The sequence below is a fragment of the Aquarana catesbeiana genome, linkage group LG02 (assembly GCF_042186555.1).
Source record: "Aquarana catesbeiana isolate 2022-GZ linkage group LG02, ASM4218655v1, whole genome shotgun sequence".
Taxonomy (NCBI): Eukaryota; Metazoa; Chordata; class Amphibia; order Anura; family Ranidae; genus Aquarana; species Aquarana catesbeiana.
In genome coordinates, this window is record NC_133325.1 from 488,139,587 (window position 1) to 488,166,969 (window position 27,383).

General features: G+C 40.9%; 1 protein-coding gene across 5 annotated transcripts in view; it reads left to right on the forward strand.

Moving 5' to 3' along the window:
* The window catches only part of ST7L (suppression of tumorigenicity 7 like), a 289,595-nt gene that overhangs the window by 202,472 nt on the left and 59,740 nt on the right, over positions 1-27,383 (forward strand). For all 5 annotated transcript variants that reach the window (XM_073615725.1, XM_073615728.1, XM_073615727.1 and 2 more), the window contains one exon: positions 27,085-27,224. In XM_073615725.1, coding sequence (XP_073471826.1) covers positions 27,085-27,224 — 140 coding nt within the window. The remainder of the gene's footprint in view (positions 1-27,084; positions 27,225-27,383) is intronic.

Genomic DNA, 27,383 nt, shown 5'->3' on the forward strand with positions numbered 1-27,383 from the left:
ATCACACTTTCAAAAGAATCATTATATACCTTATAAAATACCTTGGAGTGTTTGCTTTCCACTGTCCTAGTACTCCAGGGCCTCTAAAATGTGATGGGGAGTCAGGAAATTAGATGCCTAATTTACTTGTAATTTATGCACCTTGAAAGTCCAAAGATGCTTTTTGGATTTTTGGCCCTTTGCATCTAGGCTGTGAAAAAGTCTCACGCACATTTCTCCCCATACTCAGGAGGAATTACAGAATGTGTTTTGGGGTGTAATTTTAAGAATGTCTATGCTGTGTGTGAGAAATAATTTGTAAAATTACAACTTTGAAAAAAAAAAACAATGTTTATTTAATTTTTTTCATTTTCCAAACAATCGTGACAAAAAATTACAGAAAAGTCACTATTCCTCTTACTAAATGCCTTGGTCTATCTACTACACAAAAGGGGTCATTTAGTGGATATTAGCTCTGTCCTGGCATTTTTAAGGCCTCAAGAAATTAGATAGGTAGTACATCAGGGATGATACATTTTCAAATGTATAAACCATAGTTTGTAGACTGTAATCCTTTCACACACAGACTAAATAATATACACTGACTTAGGTTATTTTTACCAAAGAAATGAAGCAGAATACATTTTAATCTAAATGTATGAAGAAAAATAATTTATTTGCAAAATTGTATAACAGAATCTAAGAAAAGCATTTTTTTGGTATTTTGAAGTTTGAACAGCAAAAAATAAAAAACCCAGTGGTGATTAAATACCGCCAACAGAAAGCATTACCTGTCTCAAAAAAATGATAAAAATGTCTTTTGGGTACAGTCTTGCATGACTCAGTAATTGTCATTCAAAGTGTGACAGCACTGAAAACATAAAAAAAGCCTGGGTAGGAAGGGGGTAATAGTGTGGGATATTGAGGTGTTTAACAACACTCCAAACGCAAGTTGCAAACACAGGGCATTTGCCTGCACCAGATCGCATGGTACTCAAGTACTATGCAAACCAGTTGCAGTGCATTTCCAACAGTAGTACATGCACTACTTTTGGTGCGATGCAGTGCAGTTTGAGCCCACTCAGTATTAATGGGTTAACCACTTGCTGAGCAGCCACCGCAGTTATACTGCGGTAGGTTGGCACGGCTGTGCAAATCGCCATAGCTATACGTCGGCTCTTTAGGATGCTATAGCAGGCACGCGCGTGTCAGCAGCATGTCCTCGGAGCCGACGCTCATGCCGGTGATTGCTCATTACAGACCGAGAACGGGGATGTATGTGTGTAAACACACAAATCCGGGTTCTCTCAGGGAAAAGGAGACAGATTGGTTGCTCCTACTAAGTAGGAACAACGATTTGGTCTCCTCCCCTAGTCAGTCCCATCCCCCTTACAGTTAGAACACACCTGGGGAACACAGTTAACCCCTTGATCTCCCCCTAGTGTTAACCCCTTCCCTGCCAGTGACATTTATACAGTAATCGGTGGCTATTTTTAGCTCTGATCACTGTATACATGTCAATGGTCCCAAAATAGTGTCAAAAGTGTCCTATCTGTCCGCCGTAAAATCGCAGATCGCCGCCATTATTAGTAAAAAAAATAATAATGGTAAAATGCCATAAATATATTCCCTATTTTGTAAACGCTATAACTTTTGCGCAAAACAGCTAATATACGCTTATTGTGGGGGGTTTTTTTGTACCAAAAAAGAATACATATCGGCCTAAATTTTTGGGGGGGATATTTATTATAGCAAAAAGTATAAAATATTGTGTTTTTTTTTTTCAAAATTGCGGCTCTTTTTTTGTTTATGGCGCAAAAAATAAAAACCGCAGAGGTGATCAAATACCACCAAAAGAAAGCTCTATTTGTGGGGAAAAAGGATATAAATTTTGTTTGGGTACCACATCCCATGACCCCGCAATTGTCAGTTAAAGCGACACAGTGCCATATCGCAAAAAATGGCCTGGTCAGGAAGGGGGCAAATTCTTCTGGGGCTGAAGTGGTTAAAGAAAAACTGAATGCTGATGGGAAAAATATAGAGGAGAAAATGCCCACATCCCCAAATTTGGACAAGCTACAAAGAAAACACTCTGGTGGGACTTTGAAGGGTGTATACTCCAAAATAATCAAGTATGATATATAAAAAGTATATTTTATTGGAAAATGTTAAAACAGGAAATTTAAAATATATGGTTAAAACACTGCAATCAATGCGGGTGCAGTATGATGAGCAATAATTGGAACACGTATAACCACTTGCTCTGTGTAGTGGAACACACATGTACAGAGTATACCCAGTGCGTTTTGAGATATAGCATTATTCCTCTTCTTCAGGGGTGAGTGGTTATGGGTAAAACAATAATATCTATAATTAACAGAGACAGAAATATGCCATTAGGAAATATGCAAAGATATTTATAATAGCAAAATTGTATACAAAAATATAGATATACACTGACCATATGGATATAATGAAATATCCTAAACAACCGCATCAGTTAAAAACAAGGACATTTGCCACCATATATCCGCCAAGAGTCAAGAGGGTGAGGGGCAGGGAGGTCCAGCCCAAAGCACTCATAAAGGGCACTCAACCCAGCCCCAGAAAAGGACACCACACCACAGGCCAGCAGATAATAAATCTAATGGTATAAAGTAGAACGGTAAAAGTTCAAAATTTGGTTGGGGTAAATAACATGTGTAGAACCCATCATGGTACCCGCCTTTGTCTTTAGGATAAACACCTATGGAGGACTAAACTTGAAGCTCCAGAGTACCTCGGAGGGACACCTAAGAAGGATTGAACACACCATTCTTCTATATTAAAAGTGTGGCGCTAAAAAAAATACATATAAAAAATTTATATATATAAAAAAAAAGGGGGGGGACTACCTAAAAAAAAGTAGTTGCCATCTATATTAGCTGAGATTGATCGGTTTGGCTGTCTTAGCAACTATAAATTGAACATCACCAAAACGGAGGCTCTAAATCTGTCCCTGTCACAGACCACTTTTGCCTCTCTTAAAACCAACTTCTCCTTTCAATGGCAGACAGGCTCCATATCATATCTAGGAACAGCCATTCCGAAACGTCCATCAGAAATATACGCCCTTAACTTCAGCCCATTATTGACAAAACTGTGACGCCTCACGGATACCCGTATGGACTTGCCACTATCTTGGTTCGGTCGTATGAATGTATTCAAAATGGATATTCTCCCCAAATTACTCTATTTATACCAGGCCCCCCCAATCGCTCTCCCAGCAGCATTTTTCCGCACCCTACGATCCATGGCAATTAAATTTGTCTGGCAGGGAAATCACCCTAGATTGAAACATAAGCTTCTTTGCTCCCTTTCCGCCAAAGGAGGAGCCGATATACCAGATTTTGAACTTTATCACACTTCGACAGTGCTCTCACGTATCCTGGAGTGGTTCCCCCGCCCCCTGGTCAAGGCTTCCACTTTAGTGGAACAAGACCTGTCCTCAATTGATCTTCGCACTCTCCTATGGGGCTACGGTCAGACATTCAAAAATTTAACAGGGATATCCCCTCTTACTAGGGATGCCTTGATAATCTGGTATCGTAAGCGGAGAGTTACTCTCTAACCTCTGAACCAAGCCCACTCACTCCCCTATTTGACAATCCTACCTTTCCCGAAGGCAGCTTGGCCCTAACCCTAGATGACTACGACAGGGCCTCTTGGCCTACAGCCAGACAATTCATGCACAACACTCTAGGCACTTATGTCACAGACCGAGTCGCCTTATCACCTAAGGTATCATGGCTTACACGTCTACACCTGGATTCCTTCTGTAAACAACTCCATAATTCTAAACAAATTCATAGACCCCTGACTGGATTCGAGCAACTTTGCACGCTCCCGGAAACTCCTAGACACACGTTATCTTTGCTATACCAAATAGTTTCAGACCATGTGCAAACTGGTATCAAGGTGATATCGGGTCCCAGCCACTCTCAGGGTTATGTATCCTTCAGCATCCGACACATGTTGGAGATGCAACTCAGCGAAAGGTACGTACATACATATCTGGTGGGAATGCGATGTGCTTCTCCCTTTTTGGACACAAATTTTTCAAACATACACGGAAATATACGACAAACCACTCATACCATCTCCTGCCATTGCTCTCCTTTCTATACTCCCTGGTACTATTAAATCACAAAAGCATAATCTCCTGAAATTTTTTCTCAGTGCAGGGAGACAGTTGATCCCAAGACATTGGAAAACCACAGTTTCCCCTTCCCTTGTGGAGGCAGAGGTACTAGATACACAATCAAAATTTTCTTTTATTTGGAGCATTTGGAGGCATTACTCTGCTTCAGACAAATTAAAGCGTAGGCTTTCAACAATCAAAGTGACCTGAGATTCTAAATTATAATATAACAGCATTTCTATATATCCGAAAAAGATGCTAATATTAAGTCAAGGCCCACTGTCCTCCCCCCCCCCCCCCCCTTCCTCCCCAAACCTCCTTTACTTTAAACTTCCCTTTTCTCTTCGGCTACTTTCAACACATTCCAACCTATTTTCTTGGTCTCTCTTGACCACACCAAGGAATTACTAGTATTCTGGATTTTTTTTTTGTTATGAGTTTTTTCATTATTTAGGAGAACTGAAATTAATTTTTAACTGTTACCATACCATGTGTATATGCCTTATTAACAGTGTCTCAAACCCTGGACGCAGCAGATCCCCATTGGGGCATCCAGAATTTACGATAGAGCATTAATATTTGGAGATGGACTACTGTTTATATGTTAATTTAACAAACATTATCTCCGGCAACCTTTATACATATAACAGAATACATCACACGGTATTGTCATATATAAATATCTGTACTTGGTTAACCGGATTGCCTATTGCTAGGCCCCGGTCTTATTCATGCTTTTTTCTGTTTAAACTTGTATTAAAACAATAAAACTTTATTGAACCTAAAAAAAGTAGTTGCTCTCAAAAGCAAACATGTGAAAATATTGTATAAATACCATAGGGCGAAATAAGGGAAGTGATATCATGCAGCAGTGAATCACTCACTATGGACTATCATCAGGTATTACATATAATAAATATAAACATTATATATCCTTAGATATGTGTGAATAAACATATATAAATGTGGTACAATGCAAAAAGGGTGCACACCAAAGAATTTTAGTGATTGGTTGCTAAAAAAGCAAAAGCATGAATAAAACAATATGTGAAAAATGCCAATTATAAAAGTTCCAAAGGATGGTGATAATTGGGAGGAAGGAACGAGGGAATATCTTAAAAAAAAATCAACGATCTTCAAAGTAGATAAATTCGGTGGTGGGCATACACCCAGGAGTGCTGACACCATCAAAGGGGCAAAGGAAGAATAGGGTACCCTTACCGGGAGTGGTGGACCCAGCTCACCATACGGCGGTGGGTCAGTAAGGCGTAGTATCAGAGACTTGAAGAGGAACTCACGGACTGGACTCCACAGTGAACCCTCCGGCTGGGTCTCAAAGGCGCCAAACAAGGGAGATGGATGAAAGATGACCACAACAGCCAAACCACTATCGCCTTCCTGGAAGATTTCCTCCAGCTCAAAGGGACATCAGGAGATATGTGGGGAAAAAAGGAATCTTATTCTGATCTAATCTGATCACTGTTTCATCATGTCCTGTTCTCTGTAGGACCATTCCAGTTCATTAACCACCTGGTGAAATCTCCCAGAGATTTTGCAAAATACAGGATAAGAACAAAAAACAAAAACATGAAATCCACAACTAAAAAAGAATGAAGGGAAAAGGGGGAAAATATACCCAATGGATCCAGTGTAATGATGACAATTTGCAGTGGGGAAGGACAGATGGAAGTTGTCAGTTTTTATGTTGGAACAGTGGTTTATTCAAATTCTGGCCCCCCTGATATGAATCCCTCTAAAAAAGGTCTAAACAATATAAATTAATTCAAACCTGGGAGGCATGTCGGAAAATCCACCTTTGCTCATGCTGTAATGCCCTGTACACACGATCGGACATTGATCAGACATTCCGACAACAAAATCCATGGATTTTTTCCGACAGATGTTGGCTCAAACTTGTCTTGCATACACACGGTCCCACAAAGTTGTTGGAAAATCTGATCGTTCTGAACGCGCTGACATAAAACACGTACGTCGGGACTATAAACGGGGCAGTAGCCAATAGCTTTCATCTCTTAATTTATTCTGAGCATGCGTGGCACGTTGTGCGTCGGATTTGTCTACACACGATCGGATTTTGTTGTCTGAAAATTTTATATCCTGCTCTCAAACTTTGTGTGTCAGAAATTCCGACGGAAAAAGTCCGATGGAGCCCACACACGATAGGAATTTCCGACAACACAATTCGATCGCACTTTTTCCGTCGGAAAATCCAACCATGTGTACAGGGCATATGAGAAACAAATCACACTGGACTGCACTGCATGTTCACAGTACGTTCTGTGCAATTCCTAGTGTAGACCAGTTTTTACTTATGACCCTGCAGAATGTAATCTCCACTCTTGCAGATTACTAAAGTGCATGGATATGTAAGTGTCAGTGGAGATATATCAGTGGAGATATATCAGTGGTCAAGCGTACATCAGAGCTATATGTGTGGTCTAATGCGCAATGTATAATCCATAAGGTCCCGTTCACATATCATTTAGCAGATTCCCGCTTGTGATTTAGCCACTTCCATTCCTATTTTGGCACTCCTTTCCTACATATAAAAAATCTTCAGAACCCCAAACGTTATATATGGTTTTTTAGCAGACACCTAGTGAATAAAATGGCAGTCATTGCAACTTTTTAAATCGCATGGTATTTGCGCAACAATTTTTCAAACGCTGTTTTTGGGGGGGGGGGGACAGTTTCATGAATAAAAAAAATAACAAAACAGTAAAGTTAGCACAATATTTTTGTATAATGTGAAAGATGATGTTATGCCAAGCAAATAGATACCCAACATGTCACACTTTCAAATGGCGCACACTCGATGGATGGCACCAAACTTTGGTACTTAAAAATCTCCATAGGGGACGCTTTACATTTTTTTACAGGTTACCAGTTTAGAGTTACAGAGGAGGTCTAGTGCTAGAATTGTTGCTCTCAGTAAACGGCGTTTACATATGTGGGCAGGACTTGCATGTGCATTCGCTTCTGTGCGTGAGCACACGTGGATGGGGGCACTTTAATTTTTTTTTTTTTTTTTTTTTATTATTGGTTATTTTACTTTTATTTTTTTATTTATACACTTTAAAAAAAAAAAAAAAAAAAACATTTTTGATCACTTTTATTCCTATTACAAGGAATGTAAACATCCCTAATATTAATGGTGCGTGACAGATCCTCTTTATGGAGAGACATCTCTCCTCCAGGCTGGGAAGCATCGGATCAAAAAAAAAAATTACCCATCTTATACTTTGCAGCCGCGATCGTGGCTTTGTTTACAAACGCGGCCTGGACGTGACATCATCACCTCACGCCCGGGCCTCCGACAGCCATAGAGATGACCGGTGACCATCTGGTCACCGGTCATCTCTATGCTCTTCATCCGGCGGTGGCTGATTCTTTCTCCGGGTCCCCGATGGCACGGGAGAGCCCGGAGAAGCACCGGAGGGCGGTGGGAGGGGTGGATGTCCCGTCCCGTCTCCTGTAAGAATGGTGGAAATGCCGATATTCTTACGGTGCACAGAATTGCCGCCTGTAAAAGATGATATCTGAATGATGCCTGTAGCTGCAGGCATCATTCAGATATCAACACTGAAAGTCAAAGATGTCATATGACGTCCTTGGGCTGGAAATTAAACACCCGATCTGCTGTGTGATGATCGCAGAAAAATCACACGACATTTGGGGGGCCATTCATGATAAATGGCACCCAAATGCATGGTTTGCCATGATCTGGAATCACTGAAACGTGAACGGGCCTAATACAAAATCCACTAAATGAATATAACTGAATATTCTTACATTTTATGTTATCCACTGCTTATGTAGCGTGCAGCTGGCCTGATCTGTACCCATGTGTGTACAAGCAAAGCCACATAGTGCTAAATGGTCACACAATAATGGGCCTTATTTTTAGTAGTTACATTCTCTCTTACTAATGCAGATTTAAAGTGGAAGTTAACTGCATCTGAGCACCACAAACCAAAAAAAGCTATTAAATTCATTTTTAATATTCAAAGCAAACTGATCAATCCATCCATGCCTCCTTGCTTTATTTTGTTGAGAAATCACTTTGAAAAATGCCCCCCCCCCCCCCCTTAGCATTTTTATCTGCAGCCATGTTCAGTAAGGGCAGATTATTTGTGTAGCTCTTACTTCCTGGAATCCATCTGCCCTCAGCTACGGCCTGCAGGCAGGATGGCATTACTTAGGAAGCAACTGAAGAAATAACAATAAAAATAAATAAAGTAAATATTATATACCTTCCTGTTTATTTACTAAGGCTGGCAGCATAAAAATTGTTATTGATTGAGAGAGCAAAGTTCTGCTTTAAATATTTCAATTACCACTGTGAGACGCATCCCTTTTTCCCTTTGTTGCTGTGTTTCCAACCTAATAGTATATCTGAGCCCTCTTTATTGTGACCATAGTCATAGGACTAGGCTGTCCCAGGTTAGCGAAGGGAGAAATATCTTTGTGTGTATGTCATACGGTTACAGAAAAGTAGGAAAAATGTTACTTCGGCTTTCCATATACAGGAACTTTCTTGTTCAGTCTCTGGATAACAGATTCCATACAGTTATACTGTATGTGGTAAAATTTTGATTAGTCGTTTTTTTAATTAAAATGATTTGATTTATATTTTATGCCTTACAATCTGTAGATGTTCAGCAGCCCTCTTGTTTTCATAGTGCTTGCAAATTCCCATTATTCAGTTTGTTGCTACTTTACTTTAAATGTAAAATGTTATTGGAAAATACCTATAAAAACTGAATAGTAAGCAACTTCACTGCAAATTTTGCCAAGTAAGCATGTAATCAGACAATTACTTGTGAAACCCACAGCTCTCCTGCCCATTACAGTGTTGAGTTGCTGAAGTGTCCTCATGGGGCACATCTGTCTTCAGTAACCAAACATTTTCAACTTGTTTGCATTAAAACATGTTCGCAGTCAGATGTATTTTAAACATACAGCTAACTAAACCACAGCTTGAAATGTTTTTTTCTGTTCGTTGGCCGATTGTAATGAGCAGTAAAAATAGATCTTGTGCAACAATTTATTTTACTTTTTAATTGTCATTTCTTTTTTTACCCTTTTTTAATTGCCCTTTGAATGTTAATAAAGTGGGTGTGTATGTGTGTGTGTATGTATGTATATATGTGTATGTGTATATATATATATATATATATATATATATATATATATATATATATATATATATAATCTTTGTATATAATGAACGATAAACCTGTAGTTATTTATATTGATGTGGATTTCAGTGCACTTGAGCAGGATCAACATTTCCTCTATACACAATCGGACATACCGACAACAAAATCCATGGATTTTTTCCAACGGATGTTGGCTCAAACTTGCCTTGCATACACACAGTCGCACAAAGTTGTCGGAAAATCCGATCGCTCTGAACGCAGTGACGTAAAACATGTACGTCGGGACTATAAACGCGGCAGTAGCTTTCGTCTCTTAATTTACTCTGAGCATGCATGGCACTTTGTGCGTCGGATTTGTGTACACATGATCGGAATTTAAACGATCGGATTTTGTTGTTGGAAAATTTTATATCCTGCTCTCAAACTTTGTGTGTCGGAAATTCCGATGGAAAAAATCCGATGTAGCCCACACATGATTGGGATTTCTGGCAACACAATCCGATCGCACTTCTTCCGTCGGAAAATCCGACCGTGTGTACAGGGCATTAGTGTGCCTTTTTTTTAAATTTCAGTTACCATATTTCAATTGCTGCTGGACACCAAAAAAGTAGTTTTCTGCAACTGTATATATATCTCTATAACAGTCAGGATATTAAGAAAACAATTATGGGGCCCCAAAACCACAAGTTAAAGCAATTGCAAAGTCAATGTGCTTGAAGCTTAAGGAGGTAATACAATGCAAAGATAACAAGATTCTTTACTTGCCTCTAAAATACCTTTGCTTGAACTACATCACAGGACACAAAGCCTTCTAATAATTACCAGTGGGTTATGTTCTGCCACCGTCAGGGGAATGGACACTGACAAAGGGGAAATGGAGCTGGCCTTCTCTCAGCCACATACCACCTCCCAGTCCTGCAGGCTCACAGTTTAGTGGCAATCAATGGGAGAACAGACAACAGGGAGGGATCCCTGTGCCCTTTTGATATTCTTGAGGATTTTACAGGTGAGTCAAAAATCCTGTTCTCTTCATTGTACACCCAAGGGCACAGGATTTTCTAAACATTACTGGTGGGACGTCCCCAAGCAATACTATGATGGCTGGGAACAGGTATTACTACAGAGCTGCCTGAAGGACCTTACGTCCAAACTTGTATCAGACAAGGCTTGAACATCCACCTCATAGAACTTTGTAAAGGTATGTACCAAAGAACAGGTAGCTTCATTACAGACCTGAGAAGCTGAGGCTTGATGTTGAAATAGCCAAGAAGCACTTATACCTTTCGTAGAATGCACTCTTACCAGAAAGGGAGGAGGCCTGATCCATCTACAATAGTAAAGTAAAAGGCTGCTTGACCCTTATAGCTGCTTATAGCAGGTAAGACAATGTCTTGATTAATGTAAAATTATGAAGAATATGTAGAATTAAAAATGACAAGACAAGGCTGCCAGTTCCGATACTCTTCGGGCCAATGTAAAGGCCACCAGAAAGCCCATTTTCCTGATAAGATCAGAGAAAGAGAGAAATGCTGCTCACAAGTTTAAAAGGAGAATGTTGGAGAGCTGACAACACCAGGTTCAGGTCCTATGGTGCAAATGTGTTACTTACAGGAGGAGCTATTTACTCAAATCCCTGCACAGACTTCTGTACTAGTGAATGCAAAGCCAACAGCTTCTGGAAAAGTATAGCTAAAGCGGAAAAAGTACTCAGAGCCAAATCTCTGATTGGTACAATCCTAAAATATGCTTCACTGCATATCTTCTAGAATGTAATTCTTTCTATTCACACCTTACAAAATATGCTGTACACATGCTATAGTAAACCCTGTGAGAAGACCATATCCTAGCCTTAAGACTAGTCAGTATTATGGAGTCTAAAATTCCCCTGTCTCCTCAGACCTCAATCACAACAGCCATCCCTTCAAAGCCAGCAACTGTAAAGTACAGTAGGATTGAATACTGGACCCTGTGCAATTAGGCCCAGCTGTGATGGAAGAAAACTTTCGGGATCTACTTTACAATTTAGGGTAGTTTCTGTGGTCCTGCCACTGCAAATACAGCATAGTGTCCAAAACTCACATGGCAGTTTTCAGCCATTGACAGCCAGAATGTGATCCCTTGATTCTGAGGACTACAATGTTCCCACCAAATGGCATACTTATATGGCATCCTTGTGCATGGAATAAATAGCCGGATGTATTGCTGGATGCAGATTTTACTATGTTATCACTATTGTAGAAATTACTCATCAAAGGAAAAATTACCATTTATCATTTTTGTTTTATTTTGTTGTCAGTAAATTCCAGCTAAAATATGTCATTAAAATGTATACCTCATATAAATACCTTGTTGGTTGGGTGAGCCTAGAAATAGGGTCAACTTGCAGTAGTTTCTGAAGTCCACTGTAAGTACAGTAAAAAAAAAAAAAATAACATGGCAGTTTTTAGTTATTGACAGACAAAATGGGATCCTTTGTTTCTGGGTCCATACATGGTAATAGCAAGCAAATTTAGCATACTTATATGGTGTCCTTGTGTATAGGAGAAGCAGTATAGTATATTATTGTAGCACTGTTCCCTATTTACATACATAAGAAATTGGGGAAAAGGCTAGAAACAACAGATTAAATTCCCAGTACCCCCAATATCAAACCATTACTTTCAAATGTTCAAACCATTCACAATCTAAAGTATTTGTTTTTTGTATACAGTTGTGTATTTTTTGTGGTATTTGTGATTTTCTCCAAAGTTAAGGCCCTAAGTTTTATTGTGTAAGAAAAATGCTTGGTAAATAACATGTAATATACACACCATTGTTTCTACAAAATATATTTTGCCCATAACTTAACCACTTCACCTCCGAAAGATTTATCCCCCCTTCCTGACCAGGCCCTTTTTTGTGATACAGCACTGCGTCACTTTAATGATTGCACGGTCATACGACACTCTACCCAAATTAAATTTCTGTGTCCCCCCCCCCCACAAATAGAGCTTTCTTTTGGTGATATTTGATCACCTCTTCGGTTTTTATTTTTTGTGCTATAAACAAAAAACGACAATTTTGATAAAGAAAAGAACTATTTTTTACTTTCTGCTCTAAAAAAACGTCAAGTAAAAAATCAAATTTCTTCATCAATTTAGGCCAATATGTATTCTGCTACATATTTTTGGTAAACAAAAATCGCAATAAGTGTATATTGATTGGTTAGCGCGAAAGTTCTAGCGTCTACTGTGGGATATATTTATGGAATTTTTAATTGTTTAGTTTTAGCGGGACTGCAATATTGCGGCGGACAAATTGGACAACTGACAATTTGACTTTTTTTTCGGGACCAGTGACATTATTATGTCGCTGTTGCTGTACTAATGGCACTGGCTGGGAAGCGGTTAACATTGGCGATCAAAGGGTTAAATGTAGGCCTAGCTAGTGTTTCAGTGTAGTGGGGAAGGGGCTTTTACTAGCGGAAGTCATGGATCGGTGTTCCTGCTTTACAAGAGCACAGGATCCATGCCTTCTGTAATGACAGAACAGCAATCTACCTTGTTTACATAGGCAGACTGACGATCAGCGGGTGCCAGCGGACATCGGGTTCACAAGGACCTACTGATCAGCTCCCGCTGCCTGCGTATATATACGTGATCCTGTGCAGTGCGGCCGCTCTGTAGCAGTAAATGTGCTGTAGGGCAGTTGGCAAGCAGTTAAAGACCAAATTTATTTTTTTCCTTTTATAAATTACTTTTGAGGTTTAAAATCAAGAAATGCCGCCTTTTCCTCATCATTTTTATGATTTTATTTTCACATTTCTAAAAAAAAAAAAAAAAAATGTAATGTAAGCAATATCAAGATTGGTTAGGCTTGCTGTAGAGCAAAGTAACAATTGTTGGACAATCTATCACATATCCAAAACCTGAACAGAGCTTCAAGGGGGTTTATATAGGTGTAAAGTGCTGGGACACAAGTGGTTAAAAAAAACTCAGTTATAGCATTGTTTTTTCTCAGTTTATCTATTTTTCATACACCCAGAGATATTAGACCATTTGCTCTGTACTTTCCTCATTGCAGTGTGTGTGTGGTCAGTATTGTGCAATTCAGCCTGATATTATGACCAAGCTGTCTTTTAAGACCTGGAACCTGAAGTCTGGAAGTAATTTTCATTATGGAATGACAGTTACCATCATTTCAGGAACAGTGTTCTCTACAACTCATCATCAGGTTGTGTAATATATATATTTGTGATTCTTTTATTTAGGGACCTTATGTTATCCCCATCTGACCCAAATAGATGAGTCTGCATCTCAGGCACACCTGTTTTATATATTTGGCACCATAAACAAAAATGCGTCTTACAAAAATTCCCAGGCCTTGTAACACCTGCAATTATTAACTTTGTGCTTCGTGGTGCAAATCGGAATAGTAAAAATATTATGTTGCCCACTGCGCAATTCTGTGCTGTAATATTAAAATGCCTTCACACATTTCTACTAGCATAAGTCAGAGTGAATATTATAAAGCTATTATTTGAATCTTCTAAAATAAAACATATATATAATATATTTAAAGGCTGCTGGTCTAATTGAACAGCAGAGTAAAAAAAAAAAAGAAGGGAACTTAAAGCAACTCCATGGAACCACAAAAATATACTTTAACCTTTTCCTACTTTGCTTGCTAAAGGGGAGCCCATGTCTGTACAAACTCTGCAGTGATGCTACATTACTAAATCATAACCAAAGCCAAACCACTAAATACTAATGATGAGTTTGGGCGTGTTAGAATCCTTGTTTAAACCCACCTAAGTGAGCCCACCAGGAAGCTGTCTCCAGTACCGGGCCAATCATCTGCGACTGGGGCATGCCGTGCCCCACAGCTGCACATATACAATAGGTGTGTATACATGCAGCTGCTGGGCAGAGAATGCCACGGCCGCTTGTGATTGGCTCGGCACTATGACAGCTTTCTGGTGGGCTTGCTTTGGTGGGTTCAGACTAGGATCCAGACACAAAGATGGTAACCACCCCATTTATAACTAGCCTTGGTAGTAAGGTGCACATGCTAGCCTGCAAAAAAACAAACAGATTGACCCTGTCAATAATTGACGTTAAAAACAGAGGTTTTAGTTGCACACATTTGCATATATATGTGGAAGCCGCAACGCTTGCGTCAAGGCTCCTATGTGTACTGCACTCCTAACTTTATATTTTTGAGAGTCTCCAAGTTGGAGCATATATAGCAGTGGATAGCTGGTAAGTGTGCTACGATCCAGACACACCTGAGCTCATCCTTACACAAATATATACTGTATATGGGAACTGTTTACCTGCCTTAGAATGTGCATTTATGTGCAGGAAGTTTTGTCATCCAAGCACCTCTGCCAGACAGAACAGCTAGGGGTCTCCAAACTATGGTCCTCCAGTTGTTTAGGAACTACAATTCCTATCATGCCTGTGAATGTCAGAGTTGTACAATGCCTCATGGGACGTGTAGTTCTGCAACAGCTGGATGGTTGTAGTTTAGAGATCCCTGCTAGATACTCAACTGCTCCTGAACTCTCCTCTGTTATCTTATCAGTACATGTACACAGGTTCATTTATAGTCGTCTCTAGGCAGTTGTGCTTAGAGGCTTTATTTGGAACCCAAAAAAATGCGTTCAGAAGCTGTGTTTAAAGGCATTTCAAACGCCATACTACCCATGTTTAGGCTCGTTTTCGTCTGGAGGTGGAGAGGAGGAGGAGCCGGATGTGGGTGGGGTCGGGTCAGAGCTGAGCCTGGGCTGCTGGGTGTCCCTCACACCGTGATGCCTGCTAAAACAGGCCCGTGGACCATGCACTAGTCTCTGGCCGCCCCCCCCCCCCCTTTCGCCCCTGTCCGAACGGCGTTGTCGGTTCCGGCGGTCTCGGCTCCCGGTCTCTCGTCCTTGGGCTCCAACGGAGGAGGGTGGAAACGGGGGGAGCGGTGCCCTGACTCCTTAGTTACAGCGGCCGCTGCAGACAGGATTTTGGACGGCTCCACTGAACCTCCGCAAACGGGGGAGAGGAGGGGAGAGGAGAGGAGACATGCATGGTCCATTACCCATCAGAACCTAATGGGACGGCTCGCCGGGATCGAAGGGGAGAGGAGGGATTGGGAGTAGCAGAGAGTGATAACCCGATACAGAACCTGATACAGAAGCTTGATGGTAAAGTCAAAGAAATCGCATGGAACAGGCGCATGCCCCAGGAGAGAAGAAAGTGGGTAAGACTCTGGTTCTTTTAGCTGCCTGAAGATGGGTAAGTGATGCATTAAATCACTTGTTGCTAAAGTGCAAGGATACCTGCTCATATTGTGTCAGTTACTGCGACTTTCCACTTGCGACTATATCGCATCAAAGTAGCATCAAGTATAACATCATTCCCTACACTAATCTTGGTCTGCTGTTGTATTTAAGATGGCTAAGTGAGGCCTCGGACTATTTCCAACATTGCTAATCTGCCAAGCTGTATAGAAACATTGCCTTATATGTGTCTTTATATTGCCTTATTAGTATACGTGACTCTACCATAACAAGACTCCTCTCTCATATGAAACTATTTCATACTAATAAGCTGGTTTATATCGGTGCTGGGGGGTGGGTAAGGGACGCAAAGAAGTACTCTCAGTAGTGTCAATCTATATGGATACTGCACACTTCTGTTTGACCAGTACACCGCTGCACCTGCATATGCGACTTTGCTGCAACTTGAGATCACAAATACACAATATCTCACTATAACAATAGGCTGACTTATTCCTGTGTCGGAAGTTGGGTGTATGATATAGCGGACTAATCCCATTGATGTAAGCAGTATGGAAATAATCGCATTCTAGGGGACTGCCGTACTGATCCACATACAAAAGTGACTGTAGTATAATAATATATCGCTAAAATATAACACTATAAGTGGAGTAAATACTACGGTGCAACGAATTAAATATTTTGGGGGATCAAGGTAATCCCCAGTGCCATAGGGAAAGTCAGAAAACACACCACACATAATAGAGGAGGAACCACTAACCAGGTATAGGTAGAAAAAATGAGAGGAAGATCAACAAAAGGACCTGCAAATCCACCCAGAACAAGTGCAAGCCCGGGAACCATCAGAAAATATATGATGAATGAAAGTAACAAAGAAAGTAATTCAACTGGTGCAAAGAATAAAACGCCAGATCGAACGGCTAAAATGGGTACAAGAAAACAAATGGCGGAGATGGATTCAAGACCCCCCAGTAACGAGGTAGAAGTAGAAACTGCAGAAGAAATCCAGCAGGCAAACCAGCTCCCTACCAAGGGAGAAATCGCTGAAATGTTTGCGAAACTGGAGGCCTCAATCAGAGGTGAGATCAGCACTGTAAATGAGAACATGAGCCACCTATTAACCAGAGTGGAGGAAGTTGAAACAACAGTGGACAAACAAGGAGAAGAAATAAGAAACTTGAGACAGCAGATAGAAGTGCTGCAGAAGGAACAGAGGTATATAAGGTACAAAATGGAAGACCAAGAAAATCGCAGCAGAAGAAAAAACCTCCGGATTAGAGGCCTCCCGGAAGCGCATGGTGAAAAAGAAAACCTACAGGAAAAAATGGAGGAAATTTTCAAAGATTTGAAGAGCCCTTGCAATATCAGCGGTAATTTAAACCTAGACAGAGTCCATCGAATTAGGAAACCAGCCGAAATTAGGGGAGACACTCCGCGGGATGTAATAGTGCGATTCCATAGCTTCCGGGACAAAGAACAGATTAGCATGAATTTAAGGAGAAACCCACAGGTGAAGTACGGTGAAACAAATTTACACATCTTCCAGGACCTAGCCGCAGAAACTCTAAGCAGAAGAAGAATTTTGAAGCCATTACTAGCTGCCTTAAAGGCGAACGAGGTCCAATACTCCTGGGGCTTCCCTGCCAATCTTACTGGACGTAAGGACGGCCGAAAGGTGGTGCTGAGATTTCCGGAGGAGACCCAGAATTTCTGCGATCGACTTGGAATCCCAGTAATGGAGATCCCGGGGTGGTGGGAGAAAAGCGGAAGTCAGGAACACTTAGGGGACCCTGTCACTTGGAAACCAATACTAATGACAAAAGAACACAGGGACTGAAAGAGGCCTCGAATGTTAAAAGTGATTGAAAATGGATTTGTCTTTCTCTCTCTCTCTTCCCTCTTTGTTTCTCTCTCTACATGATCTATTGTCGGTGGGGGCGGGGGGGGGGTGAGTGGAGGGTGTGTGGGAGGGATGGCTGGGATTACACCCAGGGGGAAGCTCTTGGCCAGACTAGACCCTCCTCTGAGCTCAACCTCTGGGGAGTAAACCGTGTGGCCAGGTGGAGTGGGTAGGCCAGGGTTTCTTTTTTCTTCATTTAGGGGGCTCATGTGGCACCTCAATACTCCCCCCAACTTGATGGGAAAGGGGAAAAGGCGAGGGGCTGGGCGGGAGGGATTTGGGGGGAGGGAGGTGGGTGGGCAGGAGGAGGGGGAGGGGATGGGGGGGGAGGGGGGTTGAGGGAGGGGGGGTGGGGGGGTTAAGGGTAGGACGAGACCAATCCAATCCTTGGTGGATCCGACTATTCAGCCAGGAGGGGCTACGTAAAGGTGTAAATGGGGCTAAAATAACAGGATGGCTGGGATAAATATAGTCACATATAATGTGAGGGGCATCAACTCCCCCATAAAATGTGCGAACATAATGGGAGAATTGAGATCCCTGAAAGCAGAGGTGGTCCTCCTTCAGGAGACCCACCTATACCTAGGCAAAAGCAAGAGAATAGCTACAAGCGAGTTTCCGTACTGGATCTATGGAGACTCCCCGATAAGAGGGGCAAAAGGAGTGGCGATTGGTTTTGCAAAGGGAGTTGGGTTCACAATAGAGGAGAGAGTAATTGACCCGGAGGGTCGCTTCTTGTTCATAAGAGGTAGCTTGAAAGGGATGGAATGTTCCCTGGCAAATATCTACTGCCCAAATAATAACCAAGCAAGGTTCCTAGTGGGAATCTTGGCAAAGTTTGAAACCTTTAAGAGAAGTAGGGCCATTATCGCAGGAGACTTTAATATATGTTTAGAGCCAGGTAAAGACAGTACGTCGCGTGCTCGGGGGTCCGAAGGCAAGTGGATGAAAAAACTCAGGAAAAAACTGCGTCATCAGCAGCTGGTAGATATATGGAGGATGCAACATCAGAACATAAGAGATTATACCTTCTATTCCCCCGTTCACGCGACATACTCTAGGCTGGACTTATTCTTCGTGGAGCATCGCTATGTGGAAGAGGTTGAGGGTACAAGCATAGGGCCAATGACGTTCTCGGACCATGCCCCGGTTAGCCTACAAATAAAATTAAGCAAGCATGAAACACGGAGCAGTAGCTGGATACTTAATGAGGACCTCCTACATGATGAAAAGATAGACAAACTTATTAAAGAAGAACTAGAATTTTACTTTAAAGTTAATACCGCTGAGGAAACATCAGAAACTATGGTCTGGGAGGCCCATAAAGCCTATATCAGAGGGATCATGATTAAGGCGGGTGTAGAGAAAAAGAGAAGCCAGGGAGAGACCTTTCGCGTGCTTCAGGAGGAAATCATTAAATTAGAGCAACATCATAAGAAAAAGGGGGATAGCGAAACACTGGCAAAACTATTTAGGAGCAGGGAGGCTATACGGCAGTTAATTGAACAGGAAAATAGGAAGAAGTATAACCTTGTTAAAAAAGAAAGGTATGTAGGCAGTAACCGACCTGGTAGACTCCTGGCAAAGATATTAAGTAAAAAAAAAATAACAAATATATCGACAAGATAAGATCTAGAACAAACGAGATCCAATATAGGGATCCAGATATTGCAAGGACGTTCCAAGAATTCTACAGTGAGCTTTATTCCATAAATAGAAATGTAACAACTAAGGAGAGGGAACAAAAACAAGCGAAGATCAAAAATTACCTAAGTGAAGTGGGAATGACTAAATTATCGGAAAATGAGCATACCACACTGGAGTCCCCTATTACAGAGATTGAAGTTAGAAAGGCAATTCGAGAAACACAAGTAGGTAAGAGCCCAGGACCGGATGGGTTGACAGTGCTTTATTATAAAAAATACCAAGACTATCTAATCCCTAAACTGTGTGCCTATATGAACGACATAGGAGACAAGGGGGAAATGAGCAGAGAAGCCCTGGCAGCCAATATTACGGTTATTCAAAAAGAGGATAAGGATGCGACAGTTTGTTCAAACTATAGGCCTATTTCCCTGCTAAATGTGGATACTAAATTATTCGCAAAAGTGATTGCGAGCAGAATGAAGCAGGTAATAGAGAAGATCATACACCCGGACCAGGTGGGGTTTATTAGAGGTAGACAGGGACGGGATAACAGCATCAAAACCCTCCTAGTAGCCCAGGAAATCAAAAAGAGCGGAGTCCCAGGTCTACTTCTATCCATAGACGCTGAAAAAGCGTTTGATAGAGTAGACTGGGACTTCATGATGAGTACGCTCGAGGAGGTAGGCTGTGGGGAGAGGATGTGTAAATGGATTAGGGCCTTATACTCAAGACCATCGGCAAGAGTGAAAATAAATGGGACCTTCTCGGACCCAATCGACATGTACAATGGTACAAGGCAGGGGTGTCCAATCTCCCCCATGCTCTTCCTGTTGACGTTAGAACCCCTTCTATTAAGGATAAGACAGAATAGGGATATTAGTGGGGTCGTAATAGGGAATATGGAATACAAACTGGCCGCCTTTGCAGATGACATCCTGCTGTATATAACCCAGCCAAGGATATCCCTACCAAATATCATGGCTAACCTAGTAGAATACGGAAAGTTATCAAATTTCAAAGTAAACCCAACTAAATCTGAAGCACTTGAGATAAACCACTTCAAGGAGAGTGACCACTCCTACCAAAAACACTTCCCCTTTGTGTGGGGGAAAAAAGAACTGAATTATCTGGGGGTCAAAATCACTACATCAACCGAAACGCTATACCAAGCGAACTTTATAGCACTGTTAAACGAGGTAAAAGCTGAATTGAGTAGAATTCATCTGGGTCAACTATCCTGGGCGGGAAGAATAAACATATATAAAATGGTTATACTGCCGAAAATAACTTATAAAATGCAAATGATACCAATAACACTCCCACATACATACCTCAGAAGGCTACACTTAATGTTTTCAAAATTTATTTGGAGGGGAAAGTCACCTAGATTAAAATTCTCACAATTGATTAATACTAAAGGTAAAGGGGGATGGGGAGCACCAGATATAAGGAAATATTACGAAGCTATCGCTATAGCCAGAGTGACTGAATGGGTCAAAAACATAGAAAAACAATGGGTAGTAATAGAAAATAAAATTAGTGACACTAAACTGGATAAGATTATATGGATTTCGCCTCAACAGAGAAAGTACAGCACTGAAACGCATGCAATCACTAAACACGCACTTAAGATATGGGACACCCTTCACAGAAAGGAACACTGGGAGTATAACTCACCCTTAATGCCACTTAAAGATTTAGAACAGTTTGCACCAGGGAAAGAGGAATGGTTTGGTAAATGGTTACTAGAAGAAAATATACAACTAAAAGACATAATGCATAGGGGTCGAATATGCTCATTCCAAGAGATGCAGGACAAAAGAGATATGTTAGTCATTAACCCCTGGCGCTATAGCCAATTAAAACACTATGTTGGTTCACTCCCACAGCCAATAAGATCGGTGGATAATTTAACACCACTAGAAAAAATATGCGTGGATAGAGAGGGGAGGGGGGGTTTCTCCCGGATATATAAAGTTCTAGTTGATTTAGAAAGGTTAGAAACCCCGGACTATATAGGGAAATGGGAAAAGGAGTTAGGGAGAAATCTTACAGATACAGAAGTCTCCCTGATCTTGAAAAGAGTCTCAGCTACTTCAGTTAATAGTAAACTCCTAGAATTAAATTTTAAATGCCTGACCAGAATGTACCTGACCCCCGATCGGGTGCATAAAATACATAGGAATAAGTCGCAATTTTGTTGGAGGGGCTGCTCAGAGATGGGGTCAATGGCCCATATCTGGTGGCTATGTCCGGAAATGAAAAGGTTTTGGGGCGAAGTAAGAAAATTTATCAAAGTGATAACAAACTTGGACGTCCCAAATGACCCTTGGATCTGTTTATTCCACATGAGTGATATGCCGACTAAAACATATCTCAGAACACTTTTGCCACATCTTATTGATGCAGCTAAGAGCTTAATCCCTAAGTATTGGCAAAGGAAAGAGAGGCCAAAGATGAGGGAATGGTTTAATAAAATTAATGAGATTCAGTGCTTGGAGTACCTAAGATTTAGCGAAGGGACAAAAATGGGGGCCTTTGAAACAAAATGGAAAGACTGGGAAAAATTTAAAGAATCTCCAAATGCGGTTGAGATGTGGTCTACATAAGTAGAGGAATGCAGAGGACTGGATGGATATGGTCTCGGGGGGGGGGGGGGGGGGTAGGGGGTGGGAGGGGGGGAGGGGTAAAAGGGAAGCATTAGCTATCGTTGGGATAATTATGTATCCTCTTTTGTTTTGTAATATACTAAATTGGAGTACCAAGCAAATGTAAAGCCACGATGATGTGACGATAAGATGGGAAAGAAATTTGAATTTTAATATTTGAAAAATCTTTTCCCGGGAGAAACCTTCAAGCTGAAGTGGCAAAAAAAAAAAAAGGCTCGTTTTCGTCTAGTAGCGTTTTTAAAGGAAAACATTTTACTTATTACTTTTGAGCCTGGAAAATGCTAAAAACACACCAAAAACTCAATTATTACTGTATGCAAGATTGACATACCATGTGATATTCCCCTCATCAGCCAATTATGCTGTACAATACACAACTTGCATTACTTGAGAGTCACCAACAGATGTTCCTCTGGTGGCACGCTTTTCCTCATGTTGGTGTCCATGCGAACTAGACTGGGTCTAATCTTTTCCAAGAGAACGTCAAAGGCGGCAATTGACATGCGTGTAAAATTTAAAAATTTCTCTGGGTAATTATGCAGCTGAACATACATATTAGAAAAGTATCCTGTGGACATGCGTTGAGCCATCAATGGATGTGTCCAGTAGTGACGAACTCTGGTCCTCTCACGCAATTTTCTACGTCTTTGGAGCCTTAGCAAAAGCAACATCAGGAGCATTTCCTCACACATGCTCATCATGGGATCCATATTAACAAACCAACCAAATAATAACAGCTAGCTACCAGCACACCTCTTTCTCAGCTGCTACTCACACTGTTCTCTCACAGAATGGCTGAAATATTTAATAAATACTTGTTTTTAGTTCTTTCTAATCATTTGGGAGGGTCTCCTGAGGTTATCTTTAGTAAACGCTGCTAAACACATGTTTTGAAACGTGGATTACTAGCTGTGATGATCCAGCGTTCAGAAGAGGTTGAGAAACGTCCGTGTAAATGAAGCCTTAGGAGTAGAATGCTACAGAATTTTACAGATACAAATGTAGCCACTCTATCTTAAGTGGTTGTGTCTGTTTAAAATTAGTGGTGCTGTAGTCAGCTTAGCCAAATTGATATCAGCTTTCAGGCTAGGCTCCGATTACTTTCAGGCTAGGCTCCGGTTCTGTCTGCTGCAAGTCGGTGTCTCTAATGCCTCTGGCAATAGTTTGAGAGCTACACTAATTGAACTAGGAATATTTATCTGTCCTATGGCCAACTGCAAAGAGGTTTATTGCCAGTGGTGCAGGCTGAGAGAAGGTACACATATTCAAGGAATGAGTTCTCCCCCTGGGTCTCCTGCCTAGGAAAGGGATGTAATTGGCTATTGAAGTCTCTTAGGTCTGCTGCCTGAGGGGGTTGACCATGTGGCTGGACCAAGGCCTGAGTCTGAGGCCTAGCTTGTGTAATCTGTGGTTTGAGGAGCCATAGAGGAATTCAGATATTATGAGGGGAAGCGTGGACCTTACTGGAGTATGGTGCCTTCTGCCCAGGGTATTGGCAGCTAAATTGACAAGTGCTTTACAGTCAGCAGCTACTGTCAGAGTGCTCATCTGTGAAGGCTGTAAGTACTTTGTTCCTTTTTCTGATGTCTGCTAGTCCATGGGTGTCCTGTGCCTCTCTCTCCATGGAGTATAGCGTGAAATTCAAACTCCTGTTTTGCATCTAAAAATGACCGTCACCTATGTGTACACAGAATGGCAACTGGGCAGTGCTAAGTGCTCAAGATAATGAGACCTATGGCAGCCACAAGGCACTTTTATGCATTGAACAAAATGCAGAGCTGCAGTGGTCACAGGAGCTCATGGCTCTTTACAAAAATGACAAAATTCTACATTGTACAGTACAATCAGTGTTATGCTGCCCACAATGGCATATCCTTTTGCATGTACTGTTGAAAAAAGGGTGTAGAATTTATATATGAAATTACATTATCACTCACATGTGCCTTTGACAACATAAGCACTAATTCTGACCCTGAGTGAGGACTTTCTTTAATTTGTAGATTTATACTTTATTGCCATTTGTTTGGCATAAATGATTTATGTTTAAACCATTTGTCTCAGCCTTAAACAGCCAACACAAATACACTAAATTCTTTTTATTTTCACTGTTTTAATTATTTTTGTTGTATAATTGAGAATGACGCACTCCAACTTAAACACACCAAGATGGTTGTAGAGACTGCCAAGTACTGATGCTTTGGGAGTGTTATCTGGTATCACACTTGATACAGTCACATAGTGATTGATGGTACATGTGTTTGAGTCTGACATGACATTTTTCCAAACTAGAAAGCTCTGCAAAATTATAAAGTTGAGAGGAGTAGCTGGATTGTTCATTGTCACAACTGTCCATCCATCTGTCCTTTCAATGTATAACTTTTAACAGCGGTCCATTGTAACTTAATCAAATATTCATTGGCAGTGGTGTCCCAAAAATGATTCATTTTCTGGTTGGTGAAATACGTATTTTTTTTTTTTTTAACTTATTGCATTTTTTTGATGTGGGGCGTAATTAAAGGAGAATTACAGCTTTCATTTGAGTTTAAAAAGTTTGTTTGGGCAAAGTTAACCCAAATTAACTATTTCCGTTACATTACTCTGCAGCCGCTCTGTGCACTGTATCATATTATTGCAATATTTTATCAGTGAATATAAGGCTCTCTCTGACCGAGGTGAAAATTGTGACATCACCTGCCCACCACGACCAATCAGAGGAAGCCTAGTATTCATTGATAAAAATACAAGGCTTCTCTTGAAAGGCAGAGAAGCATTCAGGTTGACTATTTTAGTCCAGCAGCAGATATGAAGTCACTCATCCTGCTTCCAGTACGCAGCGCCACATACTGTTTGCAGCTGAAGCTGCAATAGTATGGCGCAGTGCACATAGCGGCCTAATAGCAACATAATAGATATTGGCACAGAATAACTATCTAAAGTCACATTAAATGCCAAGACAAAATTATTTTGTAGATTTATTCTATTTCTTAGAAAAGAAGAACTCCGGCATAAACAAAAAAAAACCCATTAGTACAACACTAAACAGGCAATGACATTTTGAAAATCCTTACCGTTAAGGAGTAATTTAATTTTCATGACCTCATATCTGTAATTCAAAAGATAGTGGCATCTGCTCTGCCAAGGAGGAGTTGTAACAGCAGGGCTTATGTCATATCCTCTCCTACTGTATCTCTCTGCAGTATAAGTAAACTATCTTTCCCATCAACCACAGTAAATTGTAGTGAATGTGGGCCTGTACACTAGGCCTGTATATGTTGAATGAGTCCCAATCGGCCCACCACAGCAAGTGGAGCTGTATTACATCACTGCTTCTTTGGCTGGGGAAATAGGAGGCATAGCAGCTACCAGTCTTACAAACAGGAAACCAAAGAGAATTAACAGTTTGATTTAAAAATGAATAGGCTATTTCCGAGCAACTACTGAGTGAACCAGAAGATGGATGACATATTCAGTGGAGGTTGGAAATCAGCAACAAGGACATGTAAAGAAGTTTTTGGCTGGAGTTCTGCTTTAAATTGCTTGGTTTTGCTGCTGATGAACCTTGATTTTATGTTTTTAGTTGGTCCAATAAAACATTTATATGCTGTACACATTATTATGGATATCTGCCTGTTTATACTGAATGATTGTAATCCAGAGGCATTTAATCCAAGCTGCATTCAGCTGTTTTAGGTTTGTTGGTGAAGTGTATGGGGACCATGGGTTCTTTGGATTAGGGCTTTAGGACCAATGGGACAGTATAATCAGGCAGCTTACAGGTAGGTGGATTAAATTAAGTCCTTCTTTACACCAGTGCAAAGCACATTAAAAGCCTTCTTGAATCATATACCCAGTGAAGTGAACAGCCTCAGATGATACACAGAGATGAAACAAATCCTCCTACATAAGTTTTACATGTATTTCTGCTGTCTCCAGCTTTATTTACTGTTTTGAAAGTGCACATCCTGTTAGAATTTTCTCTTCTTTATTCACCTGTGGGTGTAGATTCTTGCCATACACTGTGAGACAGCTGATTGGAGGAAAGGCACACACCCCCACTTCACATAGGCAGAGACTTGCAGAGCTGTGCCGTGAATAGACCAGCTCTCTGCTAATCTATTTATAGAACCCACCCTGACACAAAATTCAGGCTAGTTTTATTTTGTGTGTCGGAGAAGTTGTAAGAAGTTATCATGCTAATAACAGAGGAACGGAGTAGGAGAAAGCCATGGGACTTAGGGCTTTGAAGAGAGATAAGAAAACACTGCAGATATTTGTGCCCAGCTCAAATTTCATGAATCGGGTTTACATCCACTTTAATTTGAGGATTATTGGCAGAGCGAGGCAAATCATGAAGAATAAAACCTATATATTTTGTGATTGTGAAAGAAAATTTAATATGAAGATAGCTCTTGTCCCAGAATGCTAGGACACGGCGCGACCCCAGTCTCTGTAAAGAGCCGCGGCTGTAGCTCTTTAACCATGTGATTAGCTGTGTCCAATCACAGCCGGTCACATGTAAACACGGAAATGCGGGTAATCAGCACTCCTTGCCTCACACTGACAGAGTGTGTGACGAGGAGAGGCGATCAGCGGCATCTCCTTATAGGGGACATCGAGACGTAATCAGGGCACTGATCACAATAAAGCACCATCAGTGCCGGCAATCGGTGTCCACAAGTGCCACCAATCAGTGCCCATTATTGATGAGTCAGTGCTGGCTATCAGTGCCCATAAGTGCGGCTTATTAGTGCCCATAAATTCCGCCTCATCTGTGCCCATCAGTGCAGCCTATCAGCGCCACCTCATCAGTGAAGGAGAAAAATTACTTATTTACAAAATTTACTGACAGAAACTAAGAAAAACTTTTTTTTTTTCAAAATTTTGGGTCTTTTTTTTTGTAAAAAATACCAAACCCAGTGGTGATTAAATACCACCAAAAGAAAGCTATGTTTGTGTGAAGAAAATGATAAAAATTTCACATGGTTAAAGTGTAGCATGACTGCGCAATTGTCATTCAAAGTGTGACAGTGCTGAATGCTGAAAATTGGCCTGGGCAGGAAAGGTGTGAAAGTGCCCTGTAGGCAAGTAGTTAAAGAAGACTCTACTAGGAATCCCACTGGTTCATTGGATGATGTTTTGATTGCTTTACCTTACCTAGCCATAACCTGGTTATACTATTGCAAGCATGTGGAAATGGTACACATTACTACTTTAAAAGCACATTAACTACTTATACGTTGTTCTGTTACCCATTACAGCTTTCCATGAAGTTTCTGTTTACCCGAAGAAGGAGCTGCCTTTCTTTATTCACTTCACAGCTGGTCTGTGCTCCTTTACTGCGATGTTGGCACTTCTTACACATCAATTTCCAGATCTCATGGGAGTTTTTGCAAAAACAGTAAGTGGCTAATAGCTTATTATATTAATATTCCATTCTATTGTCACATATTCACTTGAAGCCATTATTGTTTCTCTGTGTTTCTCTGCTTATTATACTATACTAGCATGTGTGTATCAGTGCAGATAATGAAAAACAATATTATCCCAACTACACTTT